We start from the raw sequence: 14,951 nt of genomic DNA, 5'->3' as shown, positions 1-14,951 counted from the left end.
TGATTTTTTTTGGGGGGGGTGACAGTAAGTGTGAGTGGGGAAAGTGCAGAGCAAACCTTAGTTAACCGGTGCTGATGTTGACCAACAGGGTAACCCTAGGAAGCCAAGTGGCAGCAGATGTCAGGGAGAGAAATTCAACAGTTCTGGAAACTTTGGGTTCAGTGTTTTACCCAGTGACACAATTGTTAAGGCTCTGTATAAAATAACCTTATGTGACTCAGTTTAAATCTGATTTCAGCCTAAACAAAATCTGTTCATTCTTAATTTACTAAACTACCACACTTCATTTAAGTCAAATATTCAAAAAAAGAACTCCAATTGATCAATACCTCAATAAGTCCAGTTTTTCTCTCAGTAACCTAATCATAAATTTAGGGAAAAAACATTTTGATCCAGTTTCAGAATTATATCAAATTGAAGCCACCAAGACTTATTTTGAAGGGGTTTATTTTTCAGTGATTACTTCAACGGATTAGTGGGCGAAGCTTCACCCCCTGTGACATTTAATTGACAAAATGGAAAATTGTTGTTGCATTCTGATTAACTGATTTAACAAGTTCTTAGTCCTTGTTTGAACTTAGGGATCCATATGGCTTAGTCTCTGGATGTGGTCAAGGAAAAATTGGCTGATTCTGGATCTGTTTCTGGGAGCAGTTTAGGATGATCTGTTCTAGTCTGAACCAGTCTCTGGATGCGGTCCAGAATAATCTCGTTGGAGCTGCAGCAGTCCTCAGCTCTATATGGCGCTCTGATGGTCAGGACCCCTGCCACCTTTAGCTCATCCCCATCTTCTTCCACAGGAACCCAGTTCTTCTCTAGCCACCTACGGATGCTCCCCTTTCTCCTGTTTAGTTCCTCAGGCTCCAGGATACAGGTCCTTGGTGGCAAGAACATGGTCTGGAGGTGGTCTGCAGTCCTCCTGTCGGCCTCCTGTAGGACCTGCACCTCCTCCACAGCGTGACCCATCACCACCTGCACCAGTACCCCTCCATTCTCCCTAAAGTCCACCAGGACCATACTGGATAGGAGCAAAGCGACACAAAGGGTCACACAGCAGTACCACTGTTTACAAATACTTAGCAGGGAATACCGTTTTACAGTTTTACCAAAGTAAATGTACGCAAAATACAACGAATAAAACTTTGTCAGTATAAAAATAATCCTCTGAAGATCATAGCACATTTGAATTTATAGTTACAGATCTGATCAAGTTTTACCTTACCATTCTTTTTACTTTTGAAGTTTTTTTTTACCTTAACAGCAGCAACACGCTACATCACTCACCTGGCAGATACCGGGTCCACAGTGAACAGCCAGCCGCGGACCTCTTCGTCTTTTCTCGCCTTCACCTTCACCTTCTTGTTGACGTAACGGAACCACCGCAGCGGACCTAATAGAGGCCAACCGCGCTGCATCACGGCCCCTACTTAGTAATGCACTATAAAGAAATAATGAACACAAATACAACCGATGGAGTTCTCTGACGGCTTAACGAGCTTTAAACCCTCCGGAGGAAACGTTGCACCGACACAATGGTTCCGCCGCACTTCCGCTTTAATGTAAACCGCTTCTGCCCCCTGCAGGCTAGGAAACTATCATAAGAAGGTAGCGACTCAATCTAATACGCCATATGTTATATCCCAGTTCTCCCAGTGGGGGCTCTTGAAAACTACCAACTGTGGGGGTAGTGGACAATTTTTTATCTAAACAACTGAGTGGTGGGAACACAGGACATTGCAGACTATTGGATACGTTTTATGTTCACCATGTCAACTCCGTGTGGGGGCCCAAGCTCCTGAGCACCCAGTGAATCTGTAACTGATTGCATCCTCACTTGTTTCTTTTCCTTTGGTCTTAGTCCCCCTCATTTCATAGAAGATGCAGGTATAAGGACCGACAATAATCTATAATTACTACAATACAAATTTGTGAACAGGTTTAAGATAGTATTGAGATTGTTTGTAGAATGTCGAACACCCATTCGTAACAATAACAGGTGAAAAAAACAGAGAAAGGTAGCTTTGTAACTTAGGGTTGAATTAGATTTCCCTTAACCTTCGCCTTAATTGCCGCCTCGGAAGCTCCAAATCATTTGCTACTTCACTTATTTATTTTTTTCTTATTCTGACGTCAGGAACACGTTTTTACAACGCACTGCCACTTTTCTTACCTCCAAGAGAAGAGTTTGTGATCACCTGCGTGCAGCTCAATTCCAGCCTCTCATTCACCAGCAGCCCCAGAACCTTTATCCGCGTAGTGATTTTTTTTTTTTAAGCAGATACCTCAAAGGTGGGGAAAAGAACTGTGCATAACTTCATCCATCATCTGTAACCTCTTATTATGTTTGGAGGGGGTCCACCCTTGACAGCTCTCCAGTCTGTCTCTGGGCCAACACGGAGAGACAAATACAGACAGACAACCATTCGGACTTGGGGAGGAAAGCAAGGGAACAAAATGCCTCGGCATGACCACAATCAAACCCTTGCAGATGATCCAAAATGCGGGAGCACGCCACATTTTTAATCAGCCAAAAAGGACTCATGTCACACCACTCTTCAGATCTCTACACTGGTTTCCTGTAGCTGCTCGCATCAGGTTCAAAGCTCTGTCTTTTGCCCACAGGGTGATCACCTCAACAGCTCCTGCTTACCTAAACTCCCTCATTCAGGTCTACAATCCTATGGTCTGCCAACGAACGACGTCTGGTGGTCCCAGCACCGCACAGAAGACACCAAGCAAAACTATTCAACCCTCGATGGTAGCTACCAAACTCTGCACGCTCAGCAAACTCACTCCCAAACAAAAAACCGGAAACTTGTGTACGCTGTACACTGGTAACTCGTTTCGGATAAAAGCGTCGGCTAAATTACTAAATTTAAATGTAAAATGCATATGCATAACTCAAGTGTTTATTAGTAGCATACATCAACCCAATGCTTTCTCAGTCTTCAAATCTCTCATGTAGTATCACCTAATCTGTGGTCTGGAATAACGACATCAAGTTGTGTATCGCTGTTTTGTAGCCGCCTGGTATCATTTGGACACAATTTAATCAAAGTACGCGATGGCTGGTCGAGTGTGACAACACTGAGCTCTGTCCACGGCACATTATCAACGCTTGGATGTGTGCAGAATGCTGCTGCTGACCACAGGCTTTAGGGGGCAGAATATGAAACTTTCCCTGTAGTTGGACCTGGCACCTGCTGCATTTTTAGCACAAATCGTGTGTCTGTGTAATCCGTTGTGATCTACGAAAACCTGAGCTAGACTCACGACCTGTACCCCGCCTCTCGCACAGCAGCCGCCCTGAAAATGATAAGCTGTTAAGAGCATATGTTGATGGTTGCATTCCAGCTATCCCTTTGACCCGATAAAACAGGATGTAAAAAAGTTACCTGTATCCAAAGCCGTTTTCAACTTCCTCAGAAAAGTGTAGTCAGAGCTGTTCAAATCTTTTAATTTACCACCAAATTAATAAACAAGCAACTTTAATTTTGAAACTGTGAGCGGAACTCGTCTTTTGGTGATGACTGGACTTCCGCCGAGTCACGCAGCAAACAGCCAAACTAACGCGCACTGAGCCGCATTGAGAGCGGACCCTGCGGCACAGTGAACCAGTAGTGAGGATGTCTAGATACGGTCGGTATGGAGGAGGTAACTTACCCTGTATTTGATATGTTAATATCGGATCTGCGAGTTTCCGGTGACGGACAGTGCGGTTAGCATGGATCCTGCCTAGCTTCGTTAGTTAACATTGTTTTCACCATTCGCCTGTGGTACCGGGGTTCGTTTTCAGCTGTTAACGTTACCGTAGAGGTTATCGGTACCGAGAAGTTAACGTTCGTGCCCTTCGTTGGTACCGACTCTGAGGGTGTTTAGATATTTAGCTTATATGTAATGTGCCAATAATGGCGTCTGTTAGCAGTTGTAGCTGTAACTACGAGCTAACAGCAAGGTAATGTAATTGAGTTACGTTACTTCGATAATGTTACAGCCGTTTAATTCAAGCTCACTGAGAATTATTACTATTGTGATCTTATCTTCACTTCATCACCTGAAGTAAATGATCAGAGTATTTTTTGTTAAAAAGATGTAAATATAATAAACCGAGATTGAAACTAACAGCTACATTTTAGGAACAGGTTTTCATGTTATGTAGTATTAAAGTCTGTTGTAATTGTGGTCCTCGTTTGTGTCCCCAGAGACAAAGGTGTACGTGGGGAATCTGGGCATGGGAGCGGGAAAAGGTGAGCTGGAGCGGGCCTTTGGGTCTTATGGGCCCCTCAGGACTGTGTGGATCGCCAGAAACCCTCCTGGCTTTGCCTTTGTGGAGTTTGAAGATCCCAGAGATGCCGACGATGCCGTCCGAGGGTTAGATGGAAAGTCAGTACTCACTAAATATTTTTCACCTGAGCTCACGCACATTTAAATGATTTGAACGTGTTTTTGTTTTCCGGGCTATTGACTGCTTTTTAACTAACTGTATTGTAGGGTGCTGTGTGGCAGCCGTGTGCGGGTCGAGCTGTCCACTGGAACGTCTAGGCGCTCTCGGTATGATCGACCACCGACACGTCGACCCTTTGACCCCAATGATAAGTGCTACGAATGTGGGGAGAAAGGTCACTATGCCTATGACTGTCATCGCTACAGCCACCGCAGCCGCAGAAGCAGGTATTAACAACTCACTTTTCTCACATCTCGTGATCTGCTGACATCATATGAAGTTTTAACCTGGTTCACTGAAGCTGAGCCTCCGTCACTGAGTCTGAATCTTTAAGACCATGAAAAGGATATGATCCAGTCCAGTCCACCTGGTTTTTGTTGTGGTCCTGGTCCTAGTCCCAGCGTTCATATATGTTTAAACTGATCATGCAATCTGTAAGGGTTGCATTGATTTGTGGTATGAAATTCCATTTAGTTGATAGATCTTAGTTGATACTAAAATTCGGACAACATGACAGTTCTTGTTTCTTACGTTACTAGAACAGTGTGGAATGCTGCTCTCTGTAGGAGCAGTGACATGTCCACTGCAACTTGAGGAAGGAAAAAACTGCATTGCCATTTGTGGAGTTATTTCGAGATGAATATTTAGGGCCAAACTACCCACTACCAAAAGCCTCTCTACAAATAGGAATTAAGAAGGAAACATCTCAAACTTTGGAAAGTATTTTAAATATAGACATACAATATAAATGTCTAGATCTGTACAAATTATTCAAAGGGAGAGAGTTTCAGTTATTAAATTATGTGGTCTATTGGTGTGACCATTAATGTTTGGATTTTGATGAATGCATTTGTCCAAACACATTGTTTAGAGTTTACATTGGCTTGTTTAGGCTAACAAAGCTATAGTTTGTAACGTTGTGGTATAAACTGCAGCTTAAAATGTTAATTGACTAATGCAGACATTTGCGTGTGTGTGTGTGTGTGTGTGTGTGTGTGCGCGCTTGCTTGCTACTTTGTGTTGGCCATGCATACACAAACGTACATGTGTGAACACACAAACAGTTCAAGCATTGCTTAAACAAACACATTCTTTAAACCATTATTATTATTGTTATACAATTTTTTTCTGTTTTTAACTCTGTCTCCTATTACAATTTTATTCTTAGTAATTATCCATTTATCTCTTTCACGGTTTTCCCCTTTTTCCTCATGTAATGGTAGTAGTGTCTTTTAAAAAAAAAAATGAAAAAAAAAACAACCAGCAACATGCAAACATGTCGTCATTAAGGTTCCAGCTGACGTGGCCTCTAACTCCAACAATAACGTTCTCCAGAGCACGGACAATAAACTACATTAAATTAACTCATTGTTTTGTTCCAAACTTGTTATAATCTTACACAATTCGGCCACAGATCCCTGTCAGCCTATTCCTGACACAGCTGACCTAAGAGGGCATTTGGGGGTTGCATTAGCAAATCTGTTGTTATTCATTAACAAAAACAGCCTGTTGGGGCTTTTTTAGGAAGCCAAGCCAGCTTTATTTATAAAGAACTTTAAAAAAAAAACAGAAGACAGAAGAAGAAGTGCATAACAATCCAAATAAAAATATAAAGTATAACGCATTTAAAAGTATTTTTATTTCATTTATGGTGTTGCCTAGGGTGGCACACTGTTCCTTGCATCCATTTACATTATATTTACATTTAATTATTTGGCAGATGCTTATATCCAAGTAAAAGACAGAACAAGTATTAAGGTAGGAAGGTACAGGAAATTCAATTCAGTTAAACTGCAATATTATTTGAAAGTGATATATTTTTTTTTTTTTTTTGTTCAACCCTAGTTCACATGTATGTGCCTTCCTGTGGTGTGTGCAGCAGTGTAAAGTAGACTGGGTAAATTTAGCAAGCTCTTTAGAGTCAGAAACTACAATGATAACAGCAAAATAGATCCTATACAACAATTTAAAAATGTTTTTAAGTTTGAAGAATTTTTATTTGTTTTGGCTAAATACTATTTTGCTTTCAATATCTGTAATCTTTTTTTTTTTTTTTTTTTTTAACAACTAAACTCAACATTATAGCCCCTCCTTACAGTCCTGGCCAGTTTTTGCACCTCTTGCCCATCTGAAAACGCTAATACATACGTAATCAGTGATTACGTATGTATTATTGTGGAAGCCAGTCTCTGTTGAAAGCTATCAGCCGAGTTACACCAGTACTTATGTACAACAGCATTATGGAAGCATGTCAACTGATGAAGTTGATAGTTCAGTGATTTATGATTTAGTTATATGAATGCTTAACTAATTAGTAAATGGCTGCTTATATAGTGCCTTTATTCAAAGCGCTTTACAATGTTGCTTCTCATTCACCCATTTACATACACTCAAAGTGATGGCAGTGCCTCCCATGCAAGGTGCTTAACTGACTGGGAGATGGGATTCAGTGTCTTGCTGTCAAAAATGACAATATCTGGTCTTAGACACCTCCAGTGTAATCAGTAAAGAAGCTTCAACATCCAGGATGTCTTTTAGAGTTTTATTATGTTGCAAGAGAGAAGTACATCGACAGATTTTCTAGTCTCCATCCTATGCAGTTCTAAACTTCATACATCACACATTAGTTTTATAACCTACATTTTAAACATCCTTCAAAAGTACATTGAGTACAAGTTCCCATTATAATTAGGTAAAATGCTAAGAGTAAAATGCAATCATTTAATCATACTTGATTTTCCATCACAATTCCCTCCTTTTGATTACATTTCAATCACAAGACACACACAGAAATCATCAGATGTACAAATTCATAAAGATTCAATATACATCCTCTTAATGTTGTATTGGAAATTCAGGCACTGTTTTCGTCTGACATAGACACCACTGAGTTGCAGAGCTAAGCGTAGATTAGAAAGTATCATATAGAATATTTACACATAGTGATATGCATCACTAGAATCTGTGTACAGGTCAACATCAGGTCATAAAAGAGGAACTAAACTCTTTGCAGATGTTATATTAATGAGTGCCATCTCTCTCACCTCTTACACATGGGATAAGGCAACACCTGTAAAATGCAAAAATTGCAAGCACAACAAGTGTGGAAGTAAGCAATAACAATATAACAGGTTTCCATTTACCACATATCTGGTCAATCCAGTCGATCCAACCAGTATTTACACCACAGTTTCATGCAAAATACTCCCTGAGGGATCCAAGAGCCTCTAGTGCTGTGGTGACACTTCCATTAGGTGCAGTATTATTAGGAATACAGTACAACATGAGCCTCTAAACATCACAAACACATTCTTTCTCAGCAAGGAGCATGTCTAGGGCCATCCTGTTCTGCCAGCTGCTCCGCCAGGCGTTCTACAGCATCAGAGGTGTGGCGAATTGCTGTTGGTTATAATACATGTAATTCATCCAATCAACGTTTTTATTGATGGCACAAAAAAGACTCATATCCTGCCGGTATATTTCTAATTATCCATCAAATTATCTTTTAGGGGCACTGCACTTCCCCCCCCGGAGAGTGGGGAGATATCATGTTCGGTTTCTAGCTTCACAGGTGAAACAAATATCACCTGTGTACACGTTCCTGTCCAGTTCTGGGATAGAGTCTGTTGTGGTTTTCCTCCGCAGATTCATCACATCTTTCAAAGCATGTGTTTTACTCGACCAGTGTACTGTGGCACAAGGTGTTTCATTGCGTGTTCCATGGTGGTGGTCTCACTTTTGCTTTCCTTCTTCACGGCATGGGGACTCAGACTGCAGGCACGCCCCGTCGCCACTACTTGTCCTTATCACCGGGACAACCTTAAGTGTGAGTGACTTAGTGAGTGTTTTCCCCCGACTGGCTCCCTGGCTCCCTCAAGGCTCCTGCCCTCCCGTGAGCGTCGTGTACAGCCTGGGAGAGGTTGTCCACAGGCGTGTATCTACGTCTTTCACTGCTGTGTGGTTGTGTGCATCATTTGGAAGGGTCCGTCCCACCTCCTAAAAATCCTTCAGTTGGAATAGGAAGAATGTCTGAAGAGAACGTCTGGCAATACTGCACAATGTTATTTTTCGCAATGGTGGATGGTGGGAATTTGCTGAATGATCTATTCCCAAATTTGTTCAATGTTAAGGAAACGAGTCGAACCTCTGACCCTGTGTTGCATGGACGGTTGCCTTACTAACTGAGGTTCACCCACCCCAAATTGTTTTGTAGAGAATGTGTTTACTTTGTCATTTTGATAAGAAAAGGGCAGCAAAGATAGCAGTTAAGGCTAAGCTGTCTTAGTCTTATCGCACAGACCATAATGTGAGCACTGAAAAGTGAAATGACATGCAGACTACTTGCTTTGTTCCCGGCTTTTGGTACCCACCCAGGTTTAGTAAGCATCCCTGCAGTTTCCACACATACCAATCTGAAACTGGTCCAGCATCATGCAATCAACCAGGTATTATATCTTCTTTAGTTTGTTGTAGGTAGCTGTCATCTAACCATTTTTTTATAATAAAACATTGCATTACATTCTGTATTTGTAATCTTTATACTTGTTGGTTTCTTATACATGTTTCTATCAACTCACTTAGTTTCTAGTATTAAAGATGATTCCAATTTCATCCTTTTATTCATTAGGTTTACCTCGAATAATAAATTTGAGAGTCTATTTGAGATGGTGACATTAATGACCATGTGGTGTTTTTTGCCTTGCTTAGCAAAGGCTTCTAGTAGGAGCGCCAACATCAGTTTATTATTAGTTTTGTTATGTGGGATCATCAGTGTCTGCAAAAGACAAAAATACAGTTAATTTAATATTTTGTTGGATTGAAAACATGCAAATAACATTGGTAGTATCTTCCCATACAAATGTCTGTGCTAACGTGTTTAGCTGTGTGTGGTGGAAGGATTAGTAGTAAGAGGGTACTTCTTCAGAGGTATTCCCTTGTCAGAATGTAGTCCTTTCCCCACAGTCCTTCCTTGTTGCTTTGAGGCATAACAAGATCTTTCGAAATCTTTGATGCATAAACATTCCACAATCCTATCCAAACTTTGAAAACAAAACCATGAAATAATGGTGAGTTGTGACTAGCATAAGCTGAGAGAAGTACATATTTCCTTGTTTTGCAGGATCCTTAACCTTACATCTTTCCGCGAACTTGTGTCATTTTTTTTGTGATGTGTCGCTGTGCAGCACTCATACTTCATAGACTGGCAGTGAGAAGGCAATACATGGAAAGCTTTAAGATCAGTTGTTAATCTACACATTTAGAAGACAACTGACAAGAAATACATGAAGCCTAGCCAATTTATTTTCTTATTTGCACCTTTCTTATCAAAAACATTTCACATATGTATGTAAAATACATATGTAATTACATAGAAGCCAGCAATAGGTGGTAAAAAATTACAGGTGTACAACTTTAATTTAGGTATAACAAGGGAACTGGTTTGTGAGGTTGCTGCTGCTCTTTATGGATCTGTAAAGGTGGTTTTTACCAGCAATAGTGGATTAAAGTTTTACGAGATAAACACACTAACCCGACTTTGACAAGACAGGGTGAGCTTTGTTCTTCAGGATATTGGTGGATTATGGTGCAATTTGGACTGAGGACTGGGACCCCCCGTAACTCTGTATCGCCATGTGCTGGAGGCTCAGCTCAGTTTTTATTTAAAACAGTTCCTCTGTCAGACCTGAGTCCAACAGGACGTTTGGTTTGAACACAGGCCATCCCAGTCGGATGGGGTTTACTGTGTCTGCTGTAGATTAACCCCGTCTTGCTCTGGGACCTGGTCTGTGAGTCCTGTAGGATCCAGATGTGTTTGTGTGTGACTCTAACTCTGCTGTTGTGAGATGTTTTAATGCTGCCCTGGTTTCATCATCTGATTCAGATCCTAAAAGATCTGATGAGGTTTTTCTCCAAGCTGAGGCGGATCTGATCTGCGTAAAGGTTTTAGAAGCTCAGAGAAAGACCAGCGCCCTGCCTTGTTAATTTGGCCCCAGTAGTGTAACAAGGAAAAGACCCGCTGGACCACGGTCCCTTCTAGAAAAACCCGCCTCGCTTCTATCAAGTCTCAATCAAGCTATTTGGTGTCAGTACGAAATCTTCTAGATCATCTAGATCTGCTAGACCTGGTCCAAAGAGGGCAGACGCACAAAAGGTTTATTTCATCACCCATTAATGTTTTTACAGATTAAGTCCAGTTTCAGTCTGCATGACTAAATCTCTTAGCACTTTGTTACTGGAACTTAGGTGTGCCCACCTCTCACTGTCACCCCCTTCTGTCTGATTTGGGTTCAGGTCCAGGTCTCCCTCCAGGTCCAGAGGGAGGCGTTACTCCCGCAGCAGGAGCCATGAGAGGAGGTGAGTGCAAGACTTTGTATAGGTAAAGTGAGGGCCCTTATTTTGGTGGTGCCATTCTCATTTGCTGATTATGTCACCAGGTCCAGGTCGTCTTCTACTCGCCGCTCCCGCTCAGCGTCTCCCAGAAGATCCAGGTCTGCTACACCCAGGAAGTCCAGGTAAGCCTGTGCTGATGATGTCCTCATGGCTCACTGCTGAGGTGATTATTTTCTGTACTCTTGACATCAGTCTATTTCTGTTCACTTGTAGGACAAGATCTAGATCTGGGTCAAGAGGCCGCAGCAGGTGGGTGGTACTGTGGTGAGACTTTCACAATAAGAGTTCAGTAATTACAAGTGGGGGGAGAATTTCTCAATAAGGATAAATTTTGGTGTAATTTTTTTTGTATGTGCAAATCAAATCGAATCAAAGCATCGATGGTCATGTCATGTTGAGTTAGTTGCTTTAGCAACACACTCTGTGTCTAACACCTGATCAGGAGCCCTTTTTTCCCCTCAGGATTAAGTAGTTTAATCAAGAAGGCCTCAGATTTGAAAGGTGATGGATCATGAAGTCCATCCAACTGTTCTTATCATGCAAGCCACTGAAATCAAGGTAGTGATTAGGCTAGTTAAAGCACAGTTAAAGCAAGATTGTTACATGCTGCAACAATCCAGAACCCTAAATAAGTTAATATCATGCGGTGCATCCAGAAAGTAAATGGTAAATGGTCTGCACTTATATAGCGCTTTCCTACCTATTGGCACTCAAATCGCTTTACACTGCTTCTTATTCATCCATTCACACTCAGTCACACACGCTCATAACACTCACAATTGAGGTCTGGTGCATCCTGTTTCAACTGATCATCCTTGAGATGTTTCTACAACTTGATTGGAGTCCCCCTGTGGGAAATTCAGTTGATTGGACATGATTTGGAAACCATACATCCGTCTATATAAGGTTCCACTGTTAACAGGGCATATCAGAGCATAAACTAAGCCATGAAGTCCAAGGAATTGTCTGTAGATCTCTGAGACAAGATTGTATGAAGACAAAGATCTGGGAAAAGGTACAGAAACATTTCTTTAGCTTTGAAGTTCCCAATGAGCACAGTGGCTTCAACCATCCATAAATCGAATAAGTTTGCAACCACCAGGACTCTTCCTAGAGCAGGCCAGCTGGCCAAATCTAGCAATTGAGAGAGAAGGGCCTTAGTCAGGGAGGTGAACCAGGACCCGGTGGTCACTCTAAAAGAGCTCCAGCATTTCTCTGTGGAGAAAAATCTTACAGAACAACAACCATCTCTGGAAAACACTCTTCAGTAAAAGGCACACAACAGCCCACCTGAAGGACTCTCAGGCCACAAGAACCAAAGTTCTGTGGTCCAATGAAACAAAGATTAAACGTTTTGGCTTGAATCCAAAGTGTCATATCTGGAAGAAACCGGGCACTGCTCACCACCTGGCCAATAACATCTCTACAGTAAAGGATGGTGGTGCCAGCATCATGCTGTGATGTTTTTCAGTGGCAGGAGCTGGGAGATTAGTCAGAATCAAGGGAAAGCCTGTACATGTTTGTTTTTGGTTTGTTTTTTTGATTAAATTTAAAGTAAAGATTTCAAACAAAATTCTTTTTCGTTGTCATTATGGGGTATTGTTTGTAGAAATTTTAGAAACATAATGATTTCTATCCATATTTAGAATAAAGCTGTATCAAAATATGGAAAAGTTAAGCGCTGTGAATACTTTCCAGATGCACTGTATTGATCTTGACAGTATGACTGATGAGATCTCACAGTTCACAATTAATGTCTCATTTTAAAATTTACCTGCAGTAAAGTCACTGTGGTTAAGAGTAGTGTGGCTCAGAGGAACAGGCACCACTTTGAAGGACATTTTTTTTTATTTGGGGGTGGACTAATCATTGCTGACAATTAGATGTTTTACTCGATGACATTCTCAACAGTCATACACAATTTCATCATCACACCTAACCTAAACCCAGATAATATATCTATCTTGTCTAATCTACTTCAGATTCAGAATTGTATCTGAATGTAATCCACTGAAACTGGATTTGAAGACCCGACAGTGCTGGATAAACTGATTAAACTTTAGAACATCTGAAATCAATTACTTGATCCTGGATCTGTTTAGTGACTTACAGAAAATGGTGCCAAGGTCTGTCATACTAGTCTTAAATTGACTCCTGTCATTACCTTAAACCATAATATTCCTGTCTTCCTCAGGTCTGAATCAGTGGGTCGATCTCACTCAGCGTCTCCAGTCAGAAGATGAGTCAGCAGGTTCTGGTTCAGTTGTGATCTGGTTCATCTATGTCCGTCAGATCCTGAATTCAGCAGAAGATTGACTGCTCCCACTTGTTGGACCTCAAAGTCTGGTTGCAGACTGACCCTTAGCTCCTGTTTTTCTTTCCTTTTAGATGTCCTGTTTCATGGGTTTTTGTGTGAATAAATGAGCTTCCAGTTTGTTTGTAATTTAGTTCACTTCCTGTTAGCACTGAAGAATCAATAAAGATTTGTACAAGGAGACCTGTACCTAGACCTGTGTGGACTGATAGCTCACAGGGGGTGTGTATTAATAATGTTTATAAAAATTTTGTTAATGAGACATGGAGTGGCTTTAACATTTGTTACAGCAAAAATTCCTACATGTTCATTTTCTTTCAATAAATAAATGATAAGTAATTTAAATCCTAAGTTTGTGTGAATGAAATAATAGATACTAAACTTTAGAGCAACAATAAGTGTAATGTTTTGTAATACATGTATTAATATCACCAGCTTTATTAGTTCTCATTAACACTGGTCAGTGTTATAAAAAAAAAAAAGACAGCATTCATTTATCTTCACTGCTTCACTTAGACCTACAAAGTATTTAATTTTTAAGAATTAATAGCATTATATGATACGTATCAAGGGAAAATTACAGAATTTATAACTAGTTTAAATTAAGGTTGTGACTGAAACATTGAGCAGAGGGGAAGCTTTAAGTGTAGTTAAATCAAGGACTCTATGTAACGGATACTTAAAGGTGTTGGCACAAGCAGATATCACTAAATGGCAGAAAAAAATATTTGTGCTTGCGGTGGGATACAAGAAAATTTGAGTTCTCGTACTGAATTGGTGCCTGAATAAATTTACTTTGACCTAAGAGTAGATATTTACATCATAATGTTATATGGATGTTTTTTAAGTTATCTGTGGAACATGATTACCTGATTCAGTCCATGGTCGTTGAACTGTTGATTTAACCACAATATGCTCAAAATTGTGAGTTAATGCTTGTTTCTGTCAGAGTACTCAGAGCTGTGCTTGAGTAAATGCTGTTACTTTACACATCTGTAATTTGGACTTTTGGCTGTCCTATATCTTGATGATGTCATAGGAAGATTTGCTCTCCAGAACTTAACTAAGAAATCTTCATTTGATAACACAAAATCTACATTGTCCACCAGGCCCAGCTTGACAGATACATATTCTTGGTTTACATCTGATTAAGTAAACAAAGTCAGGCTTGGTCTACATTTGTGTCAGCCTTGATCTGTGGGTACAGGACCACTTTCAGAAGGCTCAGATAAATATTAAGTTCATCTGCACATATCACCTGTCCTCTTTTAGTGTTGCTCCTCTCAGCCATTGAAAAAACAGACAGAAGATGATTCTTGGACCCAGGTGCCATAATCGATCCCTGATTCTCAGTCGCCCCAGAAGTGTTTCCAGTCTTCCATATTATGTCACCTACCACAGGCTCTTATTTTCCTCTGAAGATCAATGATCATTTCCTTATTTTCTCTCTCCATGTGTTTTCCTTGAAACCCATCATGCTCATTTAGAAGGAGGAACTGAGAAGCAAAGAAAAAAAAAACACTTTAAATGTACCCAGGTTCAGTACTAACCCTAACCCTTTATGGAAAAGCTAAATCTGCAGTCTCATTGTTGTATTTTTTTGTAGGCTATTGCTCATAAAATTATATAATTTAACATCAGTGTACAACACTTTTCCTCTATGTCATAAGTGCACTATATGTGAATTAACTTCCTGTTTTCCTCATCAACACATCATCACGATTTCCTGCCATTCTGTTATCAGTATTATTACACAGCCTTGTCTTTGTTTATAGTTCACCTGATGTGAGTGAAGGGCAACTG

At 40.6% G+C, this 14,951-nt stretch overlaps 2 protein-coding genes across 8 annotated transcripts; one reads left to right on the top strand and one right to left on the bottom strand.

Annotated features, from left to right (window-relative positions):
• Positions 1-430: 430 nt before the first annotated feature.
• On the bottom strand, positions 431-3,528 carry gemin6 (gem (nuclear organelle) associated protein 6). Of its 2 annotated transcripts, none has more exons than XM_067499745.1 (3): positions 3,396-3,528; positions 1,285-1,438; positions 431-1,018 (listed from the first exon to the last, which is right to left on the bottom strand). In XM_067499745.1, the coding sequence occupies exons 2-3, from the start codon at positions 1,413-1,415 to the stop codon at positions 595-597; spliced, it is 555 nt and encodes a 184-aa protein (XP_067355846.1). In that variant the 5' UTR covers positions 1,416-1,438; positions 3,396-3,528; the 3' UTR covers positions 431-594. The 2 variants fall into 2 exon arrangements, with proteins under 2 accessions (XP_067355846.1, XP_067355844.1); XM_067499743.1 differs by lacking the exon at positions 3,396-3,528 and adding an exon at positions 2,171-2,414.
• LOC137124633 (serine/arginine-rich splicing factor 7-like) lies at positions 2,626-13,410 on the top strand. 6 transcript variants are annotated; one of them, XM_067499742.1, is made up of 7 exons: positions 2,626-2,758; positions 4,203-4,383; positions 4,492-4,671; positions 10,736-10,798; positions 10,879-10,956; positions 11,048-11,098; positions 13,029-13,410. In XM_067499742.1, the coding sequence occupies exons 2-7, from the start codon at positions 4,232-4,234 to the stop codon at positions 13,075-13,077; spliced, it is 573 nt and encodes a 190-aa protein (XP_067355843.1). In that variant the 5' UTR covers positions 2,626-2,758; positions 4,203-4,231; the 3' UTR covers positions 13,078-13,410. The 6 variants fall into 6 exon arrangements, with proteins under 6 accessions (XP_067355843.1, XP_067355840.1, XP_067355839.1 ...); XM_067499739.1 differs by lacking the exon at positions 2,626-2,758 and adding an exon at positions 3,493-3,639; XM_067499738.1 differs by lacking the exon at positions 2,626-2,758 and adding an exon at positions 3,493-3,654 and having other exon boundaries at positions 11,048-11,083.
• Positions 13,411-14,951: the final 1,541 nt, after the last annotated feature.

The sequence above is a fragment of the Channa argus genome, chromosome 3 (assembly GCF_033026475.1).
Source record: "Channa argus isolate prfri chromosome 3, Channa argus male v1.0, whole genome shotgun sequence".
Lineage (NCBI taxonomy): Eukaryota > Metazoa > Chordata > Actinopteri > Anabantiformes > Channidae > Channa > Channa argus.
This window is presented reverse-complemented; position numbering and strand designations above follow the sequence as displayed.

Coding starts and splice junctions, on each gene's coding strand:
- LOC137124633 (XM_067499737.1), top strand. CDS start 3,627: ATGTCTAGATACGGTCGGTATGGAGGAG. Junction 3,655..4,202: donor ATACGGTCGGTATGGAGGAG/GTAACTTACCCT, acceptor TTGTGTCCCCAG/AGACAAAGGTGTACGTGGGG. Junction 10,957..11,047: donor GCTACACCCAGGAAGTCCAG/GTAAGCCTGTGC, acceptor GTTCACTTGTAG/GACAAGATCTAGATCTGGGT.
- gemin6 (XM_067499745.1), bottom strand. CDS start 1,415: ATGCAGCGCGGTTGGCCTCTATTAGGTCCGCTGCGGTGGTTCCGTTAC. Junction 1,019..1,284: donor GTGGACCCGGTATCTGCCAG/GTGAGTGATGTA, acceptor GCTCCTATCCAG/TATGGTCCTGGTGGACTTTA.